Here is a 15,348-nt window from a genome sequence, read left to right on the forward strand (position 1 = left end):
CTACTACTGAATATTAACAAAATGAAGAAAGGAGAAAAAAAACACCACAAAAGTATTTCTTAAAAGAACTTTTTTAAAACTAGAGTAATTAACACAAGAATGGATCTACAGGAAATGCTTTGTTTCACTACAGAGCCATTTTTAAGGGGTTTTATGAAAAGTGAACGCTTTCAGGTTTTTCCCAGTAGCTAAAAATGGGAGAGTGAAGTGCATTATCAAACTCCTACATTTATGCATTTTAAAATGTTGGAAGTTTGTGCCAAACAGTGCAGGAAAACAGCCACAGAAAATGAAAAACAAAAGTTCTGCTTAAGAACTCATATCAATGGGAATACAAGTTGTTGTGGAAATAGTTACAATTTTTATTCATAACTCAAACTCTGGCAATAATAAAACAGAAAGATGTTTAAGTCAAATTACTATTATTCATTCTACTGTTCTTTAATGTGCATTATTTATTAAAGAATAAATCTCAGATCTGACTTAAATCTTTTCTCTTCTAGATCACCAATGCATTTAACACTGATACTTTTCAAGCAGTAAAATGAAAGCATCAGAACATTCCAACAGCACCAAAATTTGTAATATTCACATTAATATTAGGAAACCAACCTAGCTGTCGACATATGCACATACACATTTTGTTTAAACAAAGTGTACAGCAGAAAGAGTCCTTCCATTAGAAAAACAACTACTATCATTTCAGCATTCCTTCTGGCATTTGGCAGATTAACCACTACAGATAACATATGTCTCTTGCTGCTGCTCTTCCAGAAATCAGCAAGTCGTTTGCATATGCTGAACATGCAGGAGCTGTGTCTACAGCTAGTGATCAGAGGCTCTGGATTTTGGGCTAAGAGACAGAAGCTCTATTCCCAGCCCTGCTGGTGACCATCTGTGTGACCTACTTAGAGTTTATATTCTTTGGAGTAGATCTCATGGTGTTTTGCTACAGAATAAACTCTTAATCAGGAGTGGACCTCCAGAGAATACAAAGACAAAAGCAGCAGTGTGAATACAGACACTTTCTATTATTCTTCTAAGCATTCTATATCGATTTCATACCAATAAAAAAAGCAACTCTCCAAGGCTGATTTACAAACTGCAACATAATGTCAGTGAATACTACATGAGCAGCTTAGAAAAAAAACAACTATTTCCAAATATTGTAAGCTCATAAGTACTAACATTATCAAAAAATGCAAGCAATTTGTAAACAACTACATCTAAAAATGGTGACTCTCAAAAACAGAGGCATTGTGAGGGAAGAGAGATTATGGTAACACTCATCCTACCGTGTCCATAGGACAATGTATCCTACCTGACAAAAGCACTCAGTTCTGTGACCAACTAGAGAGAAAGGTTTTGAAAGCCTAGAATTAAATACCAGCACATTCACCTTAATCTCAACACTTCCAACTTCAGGCTCATATGTAATTTAATAGAACCAAATTTCACAGATTCTTTTTTTTTTTTTTTAGTTTTTGGAAACACATTTCACTGTTTTCCCAATTCTACTTCCTTAGGAAGCATTATGAACGTTAATGGATAAAGGAAGAGAAATACCAGTATGCAAAATCTAATTAAATTTAAGATCTATGGACAATACCACTGAGAGTAAAAGTAAATGAACTTAACCGGAATTCTAATGAACTACATGGAAAAAGATTAAGTGCTAAAGCCTTGAGGAAAAAAGGATAATCTGAAACATACAAATTAATATACTTCACTGTAATTGGCAATTTAGTTAAGTATATTCCATATTCACAGAAGAACACTACTTCCAGATAAACGTGAACTTTAGTTAATGATATTGTTAATTATCATGCTGGATCCTATTTTGCGATACACTACATATGCTTCTATTCTTGTTAATTACCTTCCACATCATTGCTTCAAGTAATGAATTAGACAGTGCCTACACTCTGCAAACGCTGTGGTAAACATGATTAATTTTAGAATGAATTGTATTTGATGCTGACCACTAAAAGATGGTTTGGGGAGTTTTATTTCTCTTTTAAACCAAGGTAATATACATGGAGATGGATTTGTTGGCTCTCTCTGTGCATTGTACAGAAATATTTTTCATGCCTCTGTAATATCAGCCAGAGATAAATCATTTCGTACTGGTCTTTTCACATTTTACTGTGTAGGTAATTAAGCATGCTGGGGAATTTTTCCTTTCTACAACTTGCAGGTTAAGCCCAAACACTGCGAAACCACAGCATACTGCAAGTCTTAAAACATCAGTTACAAATAAAAACATCCTGCAGTTACATCAAGGTCAATTTTCTGCCATTAGAAACTTACAGGCAGATCAGGTGAAAGAAAATCTTTAGAAAGAAAACCACAACATATTTAGGTAATACTATTGAAGCAATACTGACTTTGTTAGCTAACCACAGTCAGAATTTCTCCATGTAATGGACTCACAGGAAGTAAAACCTACTTGGGAGAGCCCCTCTTTGGACTGTATCAAGGACAGTGAAAAGGCATGACCCCCCTTCTCCATCAGAGAAAGGAAATGGTGAGGTCTGGATACGTCCAAGTTTCAAACTCTACAAAAATGCCAAGAAGTTTTATTCTCTTACTTAATCAAAGTATTGAAATACAAAATCTTTCAATTAATATTCTTTAGTTAAAGCAAATATTATCTGACTAGCAAGATAATACTAACATAATGCTAAGATAAGAAAGATAACAGTGTACATGTTAGCTTTCTTTTACAAGGACACCTACCTCATTTCTCTGTTTTAGGAAACTTTCTTCAGAATATCATCTTTTATTTTAAACTAATAATTAAAAACATCAGTTGGTATTTCCTGAGGCTCCTCTACAAACAATATAATCTAAGCACTGTTATATAATAATAAATTGCATATTGGTAACATCACCTTAATGTAGATCTTGCATGTCATAGAATGGTTTGGGGTGGAAGAGACCTTTAAGATCTTCTAGTTCCAACTCCCTGCTACAGGCAGGGGCACCTGCCTCTAGACCAGGCTGCTCACAGCCCCATCCAGCCTGGCCTGAAATGCCTCCAGAGAGGGGGGCATCCACAGCCTCACTGGGCAACAAGTTCCAGGTGTCTCAGCACCCTCACAGTAAAGAATTTTTTCTAATATCTAGTCTAAGCCATCATAACTATCTAAACAAGCTATTAGTTGTACATACTCAAAATACACAGGCTTTACTCTCAATTATTGGAACAAGTTTGAATCAGTGACTTACTCTGCAGATATGCAAGATTTTAATAACCAGTGTAAAGATGCTAGGCTAGCAAACAGCTAAAATAATTACTATATGCTACCTTTATGGTCTTAGCTGACTAGTTTTCCTGTTAAGTGTTTTATATTAGCAAAAATTGCACATTGAGATTTTGTACATTGAATTTATAACTAGAATTCAGTGACTCCAGTAACTACTCATCTAGGAAAAAATAAAATGTACCAATCATCTGATCAGCAGTATCAGCAGTACAGCACAGCACCATTTGTCATTTTTTATAAAAGTTCCTCAGTATTAGAAATCTTTTTAGCAAAACTTCCTACTCACTATTACTCTGTAAACTTCAAAATAGAAAATACATACCCTTTTAACAATTTGCAACATAATCTGAAGTTGACATTTTGTATCACATCCCAGCAATGTATTTCAAGACTTCAGTCAGCATTTAAAAATCAGGCAGCAAACTTTTACTATTATTTATCTGCAAGCAGTAAGATCTTTACCAAGAATTAGGCATTAACAAACTGTAGCTAAAGCAAAGGCTTGTTAAACCTATGAAAGAAATCCCACCCTAAACACACAGTAATTGTAACTTGCTTTGAATCTCACTAATGGTTGAAGAAAGACAACCTTAACAACTGGGAAAACACTGGTTTTTCTTCTGAAAACGTAGCAGCGGATTATCAAGAAAAAGTGCCAAAACAGCCAAGCATCAAATTCAGTTGCTTCCTTATTACATGGTAAGTAAACCTGTGCCTCCTGCTTTGAGGACCTTGCAGAATGGAACGTTCATCTCATTTGGAGCTGGCTGTAAGAAAACTACAAACAGGGTTTGGGAAAGGAATAAGAGCAAAAACTGAGGGGAGAGGAGGTGTTGGTTTTGAAGAGATGAAGAGCTAAGTCAAACATTCCAGTTCTGACTGCTGCTAAAGAGCTCTTGGAAATTACAATCCTTTATTACCTGTTCAAAATCAGCTGAATTGAACATACAGCTGAATTACATACAGCTTCCTTATGGATTGTTGCAGAGTGCTTGAATATGCATGAATATGTATGACAATACTAGTTAATCATGTGCAAAAACAAATGGTGCTGCCCAAAGTATGTACTTCAAAACAAAGATTTCCTGGTATGATGTTTACGTTTAAAGTCAGCCTAAGTTATGAGTCTTAAATATTCCTATCACAGTGATTTTGAAATTTCTAATATAAAGAAAAACACAAATATTCATTTGCAACAAGGCATTAGCACTGCTTCATTATCATCTGTATGAGCCCTTTTAAAGTGACCTGATTTTCAGCTAATGTGATGACATCACATTGGGGACTGTTGCCAAACATCTTCTACAGACCTTAAGCTGAATTCCAAAGCTATGCTTAGAATGAGATGATGTTCATATAGCTATCAAATAGATACATCCAACATAGGTAAAGTAAATACAGGACATTTTTAATTTAACTTGGATAAAACAAGACGGAAAAAAGAGCTGCCAATCTCTGTTCCTTTTATATATAAGCAATTACTTAAATAAGTAATAAATAATTCCACAGTGGTTGCTTGAGACAGAATAAATTCAGAAATGACCTATTAGAATATCACCTAGGGTGAAGGACTCCCACTGAATTAAAAAAGCTCAAGGTTTGCAGAATGGTTGGATTCCCCAGAGAAACACATTTCCCAGATGTTAACATATTTTTCAGTGTAAAGCTGAGAAAAAAAACCATACTTCTACACATTCAGATAAAAGTTACAGGTTCTTTTACAATACTGTACCACTTCAGAACCAAATAAGACATATAAGAAAAAAGGGCAAGTGTATCTTTGGACAAACTGCCGATTTGGAGGGAGAAAAAACAAGCAGCACGCAGCCTGATGATAAAAGCATGACATAAACAAAGCAAGCAGCTGTAAGAATTGCCAAGGATGACTGAATCACCAAAGACTCATCTAGAAGAACCATAAATTGTCAATTGCACTGATTAAGGGGGACATCTGGTTTTGTCTAGCCAAAATTCTATTTTTGTTCTTAATTCTCCCCCCCCCCCCCCCCCCCCCATATCCCATACATTCCATTCCCCTTTTTCTCTCCTGCAGATTTAGTTTTAGTTATGCACTTGATGCAACAGTTTATTTCTAGTTTAAATTCAATTTTAGCAAATCAAGTCAGAAAATATATCTCTATATATCTGCAACTCAGTGGATCCTAAACTCAAGGCCTGCTGGCACCAGACTGTTAGCTTAAAACAAAATATTTCCATATCCCTTTGAAAAACACACACTTTGTGAGGTTAGACCTAAGGCAAAACTTTGGTTAATAACCAGCTTTGAAAGCATTAAACATTGAGCATTTATGAAGGAAAAGATAAATCATACTTAAATGGCAGCTGCAACCTTAGGCAATACCGTGCCTGTGTCACACTCCTGCCTAATGGGAGGAGGCTCTCAAGCAGGATGATGCTCCTCTGACAATTAGCACCAGCTTACAGAATGCTCCCAATTTCACATAGCACTTCAAATATTCTATATTTCAAGTGCTACACAGATGTGTTAAGATTACCACATACATTCAAGACCACTTTTGTGGTCTCCATATGCATGCTTACGCTTCTGTCACAAACACTCCAAACTATGAATTTGCTCAAAATAATTGTTCTGTTTTGAGAACCAGACACTGCCTTCAGATCCATAATACCTGCACACTCTCTGAGCAATTCTTTGTGAGAATGATGTTCTCAACACTGGATTAGAATCCAAGTGTTAGTTCTTTAACAATTGTGTACAAAAATCTATTACAAAAAAATTACCACATTGCTTCATCTCCAAAATAAATGCTTCTATGTATGATCTTATCCTGTTGTAAATGCACTCGTGACAGCATATACCCCTGGGGTAAATTAAATATCTCCCATATAACATAAGTAACAAAAAGACACAGATAACTCTTCATCCTGCAGCAATTTGTGGAAACACATTCACTTACAGAGACTACACGAGGAAGAGAACAGCTCTTCTGTCAGTTTCATCTGTCTCCAAGTACTGCAAAGGGAATCTAAACCCTCCAGTTTGAATCCAGGTATCCAACTCCAATATTTGCTATTACTTGCTGTGAACATCCCTCTTGCTGGTAAATTTTGTTTTTCAGTAATTAACTGAAATCACATATTTCTAACAACTGCAAGATCATAGTTGTTCACATTTGTCAGTAAAGACGTTGACCTAAATAACCAAATTAAGAAGCAAAGTCCCAATCTTCAGTAAGAGAAGAGTTAACAGCATACGAGTCACAGCATTTTTACTGTATCCTTCTCTGTAACTATACACCAGTACTACCTGCTACCACTGTTGCAACTGTTTCCAGAATTGCTATCCGTGAACTGTTGCTAAGCTACACCATAGCACACTTAAAATTTTTCTTTACCTAGGCAGAAGTCCCATTATCATCAGTTGTCTGCACAGGGTTTCACTTCATGTTTCTACTTCACTAGAATGCTTACAGTGGGGTTCAAAGAATATACATATATATACCATTATATTAGAGGAAAGATATGAAATTATTTCTGTGAGTTCCATGTTCCTTCTTCTTTGGCAGTACAGATGTTTTGCACAATTGCCATTAGATAAAAAGCTGGAAACCCTCTCCGTAAGTCAGGCTTCTGGAACTCACACTCCCGTAGTATTAGAGAATAGGTTTATTATTCTTATCATTTGAAGTACTCAGAAAAACAGTTAAGAAAATTTAAGAAAGGAACAATAAGCCCCTGGTTACTTCCTAGAACACAGTATTTCTTCAGAAGCTTAGTAAACAAACGTTGACTTTACAGTTAATCTTGATCAGTTCAAGAGAGCTGAGGAGCCATCATGGAGCAGAAGTCCTCAGGCATGCTCAAACTGAACTTAAAAACCAGAGCCAGGAATTTATTTTTCACATTGATGGAAAGGTTTTTATGAATGGGAAAAGTGTCAGCTTTGAAAAGGCACATTAATGGGGACATTATTCTGTTGTGATGTTTCTGCTTGAGTTTACAAATATTGTGAAATTGTAAAAATCAGTGTGACGGCTGAAGTACAGTTACCTAAATAAGTTGTTTGAAGATGCACAGAAAACACTAAACCAGATTTTCTCCCACAAAGCCAGCAGCTCACTCTAACTACTGGTCACAGCTAGGACTTAAGAGACCTAGCAGCTTCTTTTTGAAGATCTGAAGATTCTGATGGCCAATCATGGGGACTGTTAGTTCTACTGAATTTCAAACATGAGTTACACAAAACAGAAGTCAACATTTTCACTCTCATTTATTTTAAGCCCTAAAGGCATTCAGTACTTACCTTGCTTTTTAAAAAGGTTGCTGCGCACGATTTCCCTCATGGACTGCACCTTCTGCTTCTGGAGCTTCACCGGAGGAATACAAGTGTAAAATTCATATAGCAGTTGGCTGCATGGAAAGGATAAGTGCCATAAACACACATGCCACAGTTTAATAAAAAAAATAGCAAGAGCAAAATGCTATATGGTTCTAAACATTTTCTTCTTTCTAAGATTTTGACTTATTTCTCATGTCACAATCACTTGGAGCAGTGTGAAGTTAGATTATTTTTTTCTCCCAGTGCAATAAAGATGTTTTTTAATGTACTGGAGGCAATTCATCTTTGACAAATAAAGGTAATCATTTCAAGCTGCTAAAATGAGATTTGGTTCTCTTGAATAGAATTTATTCAAGGAGAAAAAAAACAACAAAACTGATAAGTTATTCCACTTGGACATTTCATTGAGTTACTTAAGAACTGGACCTCAGTAAATAAAAAATCAATTCACAGTCATTTATTCCAGGTAGGAATTAGTGTTATGATGTATGCCACGTTACACATGACCATGTGATACATTTAGGAAAGGTTCAGAATCAGCTCACCTCAGTAACTTGGCATCAAACACCATTTCAACGTCATGAAGGACTGATGGGATGTATTTTAAGGCAGCAACCTGAACCAGAACACAGATTGTGTTAATTCTGTAGGTTTATCTGCGCGTAGAGCAAACAATGCAAAGCGCTGAATAAAAGCACTGAAACAGAAGCACATAAAACAAAGTGACAAATTTGGATTTCTTCTGTCAGGCTGAAATTTTGCATGACATCTTAATACAATACCTCATGAATTGATTTTTAGTTTTATTTTTATTTTTTAAACAAAGATTCAATCATAATGCAATAGTTGGTTGACAAGAGAAACAACACCAAGAGACAGTCCTTTCTCTGAAACAAATCAGCTGTTTTCTGTCCCTGCTTCAGCTGAAAACTGAATTTCTACCTGCCACATGCATTTGTGACTATCAAAATTAAGACCACAGTATGAATTTTTTGCTTACTGGGTAAAAGCTACAGCTAATCTGTGCTGCCATTATGAACTGCTTGCAGCCTGGTCTAGCATTAAATGTGGAGCTTGCTGGCCCTCCTGAGCAAGGGGCTTGGAGCTTGATCATCCTTGAGGTGCCTTCCAATCCAACTTATTCTATGATTCTATGAACTGAGCATTTAAGAAAATGCCTACAAATAATAAATCACATCTGCATGCTGCTATAAAGTGAAGAAAATTAAGTGTATTAAGCTTTCATTCAATTAATCTCTGCCTGGTTCAGAGTAAAAGAATTATAAAACTAATAGCAGCTTCAGTTCATTACACAACTCAAAGGTGTAACTTACAGCTATCATTCTGCTGGGAACTAACTTACTGAACAGTTTGTTTCTGATATAGCTTTAATTTTTTATAACAGGCCAGTTCCACCTTTGGTACATCCTGGTTTGTTAAATGAAGTAGGAACACATTCCAAAAATGTGGATTATGTGAAGGTTTACTGTCTTTCCTTCTAGGTAATATGGTGTACCCTAAAAGACAGATTAAACACATTATCTAGGAAATGCACACTGAAATTTCATGTTTTACTTTTATTGAGAACAATGGAGTTTCCTGCCTGCCTTGCCAATAGACACAACTCTTGCTTTGGGTCATTTGTTTATACCTAACGTAAGAAGTAAATAAGAAGGCACTTTCAGCTTTACAAAACCCAGATAAATTTCAAAAATGCCAAACAGGAGGGCTTCCATTACCTCCTGAAGTCCACACATACCTGAACTACAACCATTTACAAGCTGAATTAACAATAAAAAAAAGTTTTTAAATAATGAACTACTACCATGCATCAAAGGTGGTCTCAAAACACTGTAAACAAGGAACAAATGAAACACAAATCTTGACTATTTAAGTCTCTTAAACTCAGTGTAAAGCAATTCAAATACAATCAAAGTAGTATTTATGCTTAGTTCTTTAGCAGGCACGTATAATTCCAGGCAAAGTATCAGAGAATACAACTCTCCAAAAAGTCAACCACCTGGAACATTTATTCAGAGCAGAAAAAAATCCACTGCCTTCTACTTCCTAGTAGGTCTCAAAGCAAAAGGAATCAAATCATAAATTCAGGAAAATTCAAGCCCAATACAACCTCCTTGTAGCAAAGAATGTATGAAGCACCAATATTGGAGTTATCCAGTAAGATCTGCTTCCAACTTGAAGTGCACAGCTCTGACTACTTCCTATTTGAATGCATGACTACCTATCAACTATTTGATAATTAATGGCCTTAGTAGCTCCTTCTCTTCCTGTTTCCCTAAAGCACCTGATCCAAAAAGTAAGAATAAATAGAACTGACACGATCCTATTTTCAGATGCTTAAATCTCATATCTTCAAAATGCCAATACTTTACTTCTCAATCTTTACTCCTCAAACTACAACGGAAGAAATTCCTGTTTAGCACTACCTGAAGAAACTCTCAGTGGAGGCCACACCTTCCTGGATTCCTCAAGAAATTCTAACATCCACATGTTCATTTTTTCACTCCAGGACTGTGTGCTAAAAATGATGTAAATGTATCTTCTTTTGGCTTTTTCTGCACCAACTTTATTAAGAAATTTTTGGCAAAGGACAGTTAGAAGAGAAACAGACCATAAATTTACCTAACTGTCTCACCCTCAATTTTGATAAACAAACAACGAACAAAATACTGTAAAATCATACTACAAAAGTCATAAACAGACTTAATTTGTGCCAAGTACACACACCAACCTGCAACAAAATGGTAGTTTTATGTTGGCTTTTCATCAGGTTATTGATGGATTCAAACAGCCTCCTCATAGATTCTTCAAATTCTGTTTGTTCTTTGCCTTCATATAATCTGTTGGGACAGGCACTAGGTTATCATTTCAGAATTAGAAATAAAAACATAGCTCCAAATGTGCCAGGTTCAATATTAACTTAAAAGTACTTTTTAGAAGTCAGTATAATATTACATATATTGGTATTTCAGCCACGGGTTTTAACTGTTATCCACTGTATTGAGAAGGTGTTCTTCAGCTTGAATACGACATAATTAAATTTTCAAAAAGTTGTGGGGTTTTTTGTTGGTTTTGTTTTTTTTTTTTTCAAAAAAGGCTGTAAAGAGAGAAACCTGTCAGATTTGAAGTCACTAAAAAAGGTAAAAAGAGTTCATTTCACTTACCAAGAGAAAAATCTATATTAGCTCTATTAATTCAAAATATTTGCCTCTGAGATGTCTTCTCTCAGTCTGACAATTAATTACTTCAGTTCTAAATACTAACTCTTTTCATGGGAAGAAATTACATTAATCCATTTCTTCCAGATTTCCTTCATTTCAATGGTTCAATGGTAACAGCTAGAAATGGCTATACAGCATCAAATGAGAGTGTTTACTGTTTTCCTGGTTTAGTCGACAGCTAAAGCTAAACCAGAGCATTTACTGTGTATAATAATAATTGTCGGACTGAACCTGGAGTTTCAGACCTTCAGTTAAGGTAGTTACAAGGCAAACTAGAAGGTGTAAATACGTACAGCTAATCAATGGAATAGGCACCATATTGCAGTAATCTGGTTAACCAGGGACTGTTCAATGTGCACATTTATGCTGCTTGCTAATATGACAAATTAAGATGGAGAGTAAAGCTTTCCAAGCAAAAACAAACATACAAACAACTCTGGCTTCTGTCCTTCAGCCTTGCAACAATTGTCCCATTATTCCCTACAGAATGCTTCCTCCTGCAAGGCTCTCAATACCTGTTTTTGCTAGGACATCTATTTAAAAAAAAAAAATTAAAGTTTTGGAACTACTTTTAAACTTCTATTCTCGGGATCACCGTTCATTTTGTTTATACAGCTTCTCATCTTGTTTGCGTGGATCCATTTAGAAATAGAAAGTTCTTATGGTCAAGAATATTTCTGAGGGACTATGTACCTGCAGCCCATGTCTTTTAAATCCACTATTTTGGCCAAAATTTCAGTCTATCACACAACACATTTAATTTCACAAGACACCAAACTTACATGGATTTTTTGAAAAATGAGCAGTAGAATAACAGAAAAGCTGTATTAGAGCTCCCATTGACCAAAAGGTAGATAAGAATGGCACAGATCTGTTCTGTTGGCTGCCAATCACGAGCATAAAACCAACAGCTGGGTTACCCACAAACCTGAGTTTGCCATTACAAATCTTCTGGCATTGCATACCTTTGGCACATGTCAGGGGGGCAACAGAACAAGTTCTATGGGGAAAGCAGCTGAACATAAGTGGAAAGAGCAGAAATGAAGAGAGAAAAGATGTAGAAGAGATCTGCAGGATACAGATAGAGATTACAGACTGTAAGGGCTAGTGGAGGAAGTGGAGTTTATCAATACTGTGGTGTAAGTTTTCCGCTTCCACTTCCTTTATTCTTCTCTGCTCCCTTTTTCCCATGCCTAATACAACTCATAAACAACATGCTTCATCTGTTTGCTTGAGTCTTTCCTATAAATTTCAAATCGACTCCAAACTACATTCAGTTGTACAATAATTACTGAAAATTACCTTGTTCTCTGCATAGCCTGAGCTGCTGAACACAGTTATATCTCAAGAATAAACATCCAGCTTTAAGTTATCTGTCACAACGTTTGGCCATCCGTTGGTGCTAGGCCAACCCATCTGATACTACAAATAATCAGCCTTTCAAACTGGCCATTACTACATGCATCTCTGGGACTTACACTGCAAATCAGACAGCAATTATTAGAGGTTTGCCACTCCAAAAAAAAAAAAAGGTTATTTCATCAAAGCCTGTATCTCAGACCTGTTGCAGCATCAGAAAGTTTTTGTGGTTTACTTGCAAAAAATGAAAACTGTAGTTCTATTTTCCAGTCAACTTTTTCTGATTCATAAGTCTATTATTCTGTGATATTGCACTGATAGTTACATGGCAGTAGCTTGGGTACTTACTGTGAAAATAATGTTCTGGATCTAACAATGAATTTGAAAACATATTCTAGTGCCTTCAGAGTTCTTAAGATAGGTTCACATTGCTCTCCACGGCTAGAAATATCCAAGTAAGTCTTCAGAACACTCATCAGTTTCCTGTAGTTAAGAAAAACTTCTTAAAATAACCTCTTTTGACAACTCTGTGAATATTTATGCTTAATCTAGCACACACATAACATTTATTTTTATGTTTATGTCACATAAATTATACCAGTACAGAAGAAATAAGGAGGAAATTCTTAACTGCACAAACACCGAAATCTCATCCCAGCAGCATAAGTTCAAACAATCCTGGAAGCATCTTTAAAAATGCTTTAAATGATGTAATCTTCATTCTAATGTGGCAATAAGAAGGGCAGAAGCCATAGTTGATGTTCTGTTGGTTTAATTTTCCCCATAGATCAATAAAGGGATGGGAACATACTATTCCCTACCATAAATAAACAAAAACAACAACCAAAAAAATCAAACGAGCGCTTGCTTCTTGAAAAATTTAACAGTTCCCCAGCTCTGCTGATGAAACTTCATGAAGTGAATTATTGCATTTTGACATTTTCACAAGGAAATAACAACTCCAGTATTGCCTAGCTAATGCACAGAATGCACATATATACATGTATTTATGTGTATATAACAGACACAACCTCAGCCCCAATGCACCATCTTATCTCCAGCTGCAGGACTGAAGTTCCATAATCTCAGCCTTTCGGGCAACTGTGGCACAATATCCATTGTGATTTCTATTTATTCCTCTGTATTGCTTCTCTGAATTCACAGCTCTGTGGTGAGTTAGAATAAAATTTATCTGACTTATGTGCAATGTCAGTCCATGGAGGGTTCCTCAATTCTCAATGTTAAGACATCCCAAAACTCTATAAACAAGGTACAAATGGATGACTAAACTTAAACAGAAAGAAGACATCACAGTTTGGCCGTAAGATCGTATCATCTCATTGTCTGAGCCCTTTTTTTGGCTCAGAGTTTGCTTTCCGAGGCATTTCTTGCAATAAGATTCTGACTTAAATAGGAGATGAGTAGTGAGTGTTGCTGTGCGGCATCCGACATTACTGTGTGGACAATTTTACATTTGAAAGCATTTCTATGGAGCTGTTTGCCTCCAGAAGAGATTGCTCAGGGCTGCTTACTGGCAGAAGATCTGGTCTGCGACCAAATAACTCCGGCTGCTATGGGAGAGTGAGGAACGATACCATTGTATCCTGTGAAGGTAAAATACAAGTTGGCACCTCCATGCTCCCTCTTATCTGCTGGCAAGGCCCAGAAGATGGAAACAAGGAGTTGTCACTCCAAAAGGAGCTGACTCAACCACTTTGGCCTTTGTACTCCCTTTGGAAAGGGTTTCCATCATCGCTGTCAACCAAACAACCATCCCTGACAACACATCACTACTGAAGATTAACGTCTGAACTATGAAGCACACAGACCCACTGTGTTGACTATCGCTATCTTGCTTCCTACAAAGACTCCTTGCTTTTATTTCCTCTCTTTTCTATCACCTGTCTTCCCTTCCCTATCTCCCTGAACAACTAGGATTTGCAATAAACTGGTTGGGCTAACATCTGACCAGTTGTGTCTTAATCTCACCATCAGGCATCTATTAAAAGAAGCTCCTCTCCCTCCTGTAAATTGGAGCAAGTCACTCTTGGAGTCAAAACACTTATTTAGGAATGACTTTCAACAGAACTTCCTTTCTTGGCTGAACGACAAGTTTAACTGGTCTAATCAGTAGCATCTGTAGACACTGGGTTCCAACTACAAGCTATGACAAAACTCTTCAAGTTACTCTGATGTGAAGATAATTAGCAATGAATCATTGCTAGCATCAGAAAATGCCTCAATGACAACTACCTCCGTAGCAAAGCTACTGATCAAAGTTAATCTGTTGCTGAACTGGCAACATATTTCCACCTACTATCAATTTTCCTACCTCGCACCCAAAGCTATCTATCTGCTCAAATCTCCAGAGGCATAAGGCTCTATAAGATCTTATGTTTCACTTGGACACTGGGAATGAATGACCAGTAAGGAAAATCTGAGACAAGGAGAGCCAGTCCTTTGTTGATAATACTTCACATAAAGTACTCCTATAAAAATCATCAGACCCATGTTTGATCACAAAATAATTACCCACAGTCCAAATCCAGACAACTGTAGCTACAAAACACCAGGGATAAAAGCAGTGTCCTACAGTCAATTTCTTTCCACAAATCTAGAGACACATTCACACAGAAGAAAATGCAGTTGTTGTATGTCTGAGGCACAGCGTCTCCTTCCTAACTATGAATTAGATCATATGCAGTTATCTCTATGTCATAAATTCTGTTTTAAAAATAATTTATCTTTCACATGTGAGGAACCAGTGATGCCAACAAAATTCAAGATTTTTGGAACAATCATAACATGATTTTTAACTCCATAACTTTGATTAAATCATAAGAAAATACCAGCTAGGAAAGTCTTGTGTACTTTAAACAAATCAGCCTGACCTGAGAAGTTTCATACCCAACCTCCTCTACTTCCACAACAGTAGAAAGCACTAAATTGCATATGCTAATTACAAATTATATATGGAATGAAAAACAAATAAAGACCATGTAGTTTGTTGCTTGTTGCTTGAGCTTTCTGAAAACAATAAAGCTGACCCAGCTTTCCTGGAACATGAGAAAGGATTGATTGTGCACTGCAAGCAATCTTATGTTCTAATGTAACATCTGAGGCACATTTCATTCTAAGCTGGAACTGCAGAATATCC

The 15,348-nt window shown here is 36.3% G+C and overlaps 1 protein-coding gene across 2 annotated transcripts in view; it reads right to left on the reverse strand.

The window, feature by feature from the left end:
• DOCK2 (dedicator of cytokinesis 2) overlaps positions 1-15,348 on the reverse strand; it is a 153,994-nt gene that overhangs the window by 104,955 nt on the left and 33,691 nt on the right. For both annotated transcript variants that reach the window (XM_048960176.1, XM_048960175.1), the window contains exons 22-25: positions 12,540-12,674; positions 10,343-10,451; positions 8,136-8,206; positions 7,555-7,661 (exon numbers count right to left, since the gene is read on the reverse strand). In XM_048960176.1, coding sequence (XP_048816133.1) covers positions 7,555-7,661; positions 8,136-8,206; positions 10,343-10,451; positions 12,540-12,674 — 422 coding nt within the window. The remainder of the gene's footprint in view (positions 1-7,554; positions 7,662-8,135; positions 8,207-10,342; positions 10,452-12,539; positions 12,675-15,348) is intronic.

Source organism: Lagopus muta, chromosome 14 (assembly GCF_023343835.1).
Source record: "Lagopus muta isolate bLagMut1 chromosome 14, bLagMut1 primary, whole genome shotgun sequence".
Classification (NCBI taxonomy): domain Eukaryota; kingdom Metazoa; phylum Chordata; class Aves; order Galliformes; family Phasianidae; genus Lagopus; species Lagopus muta.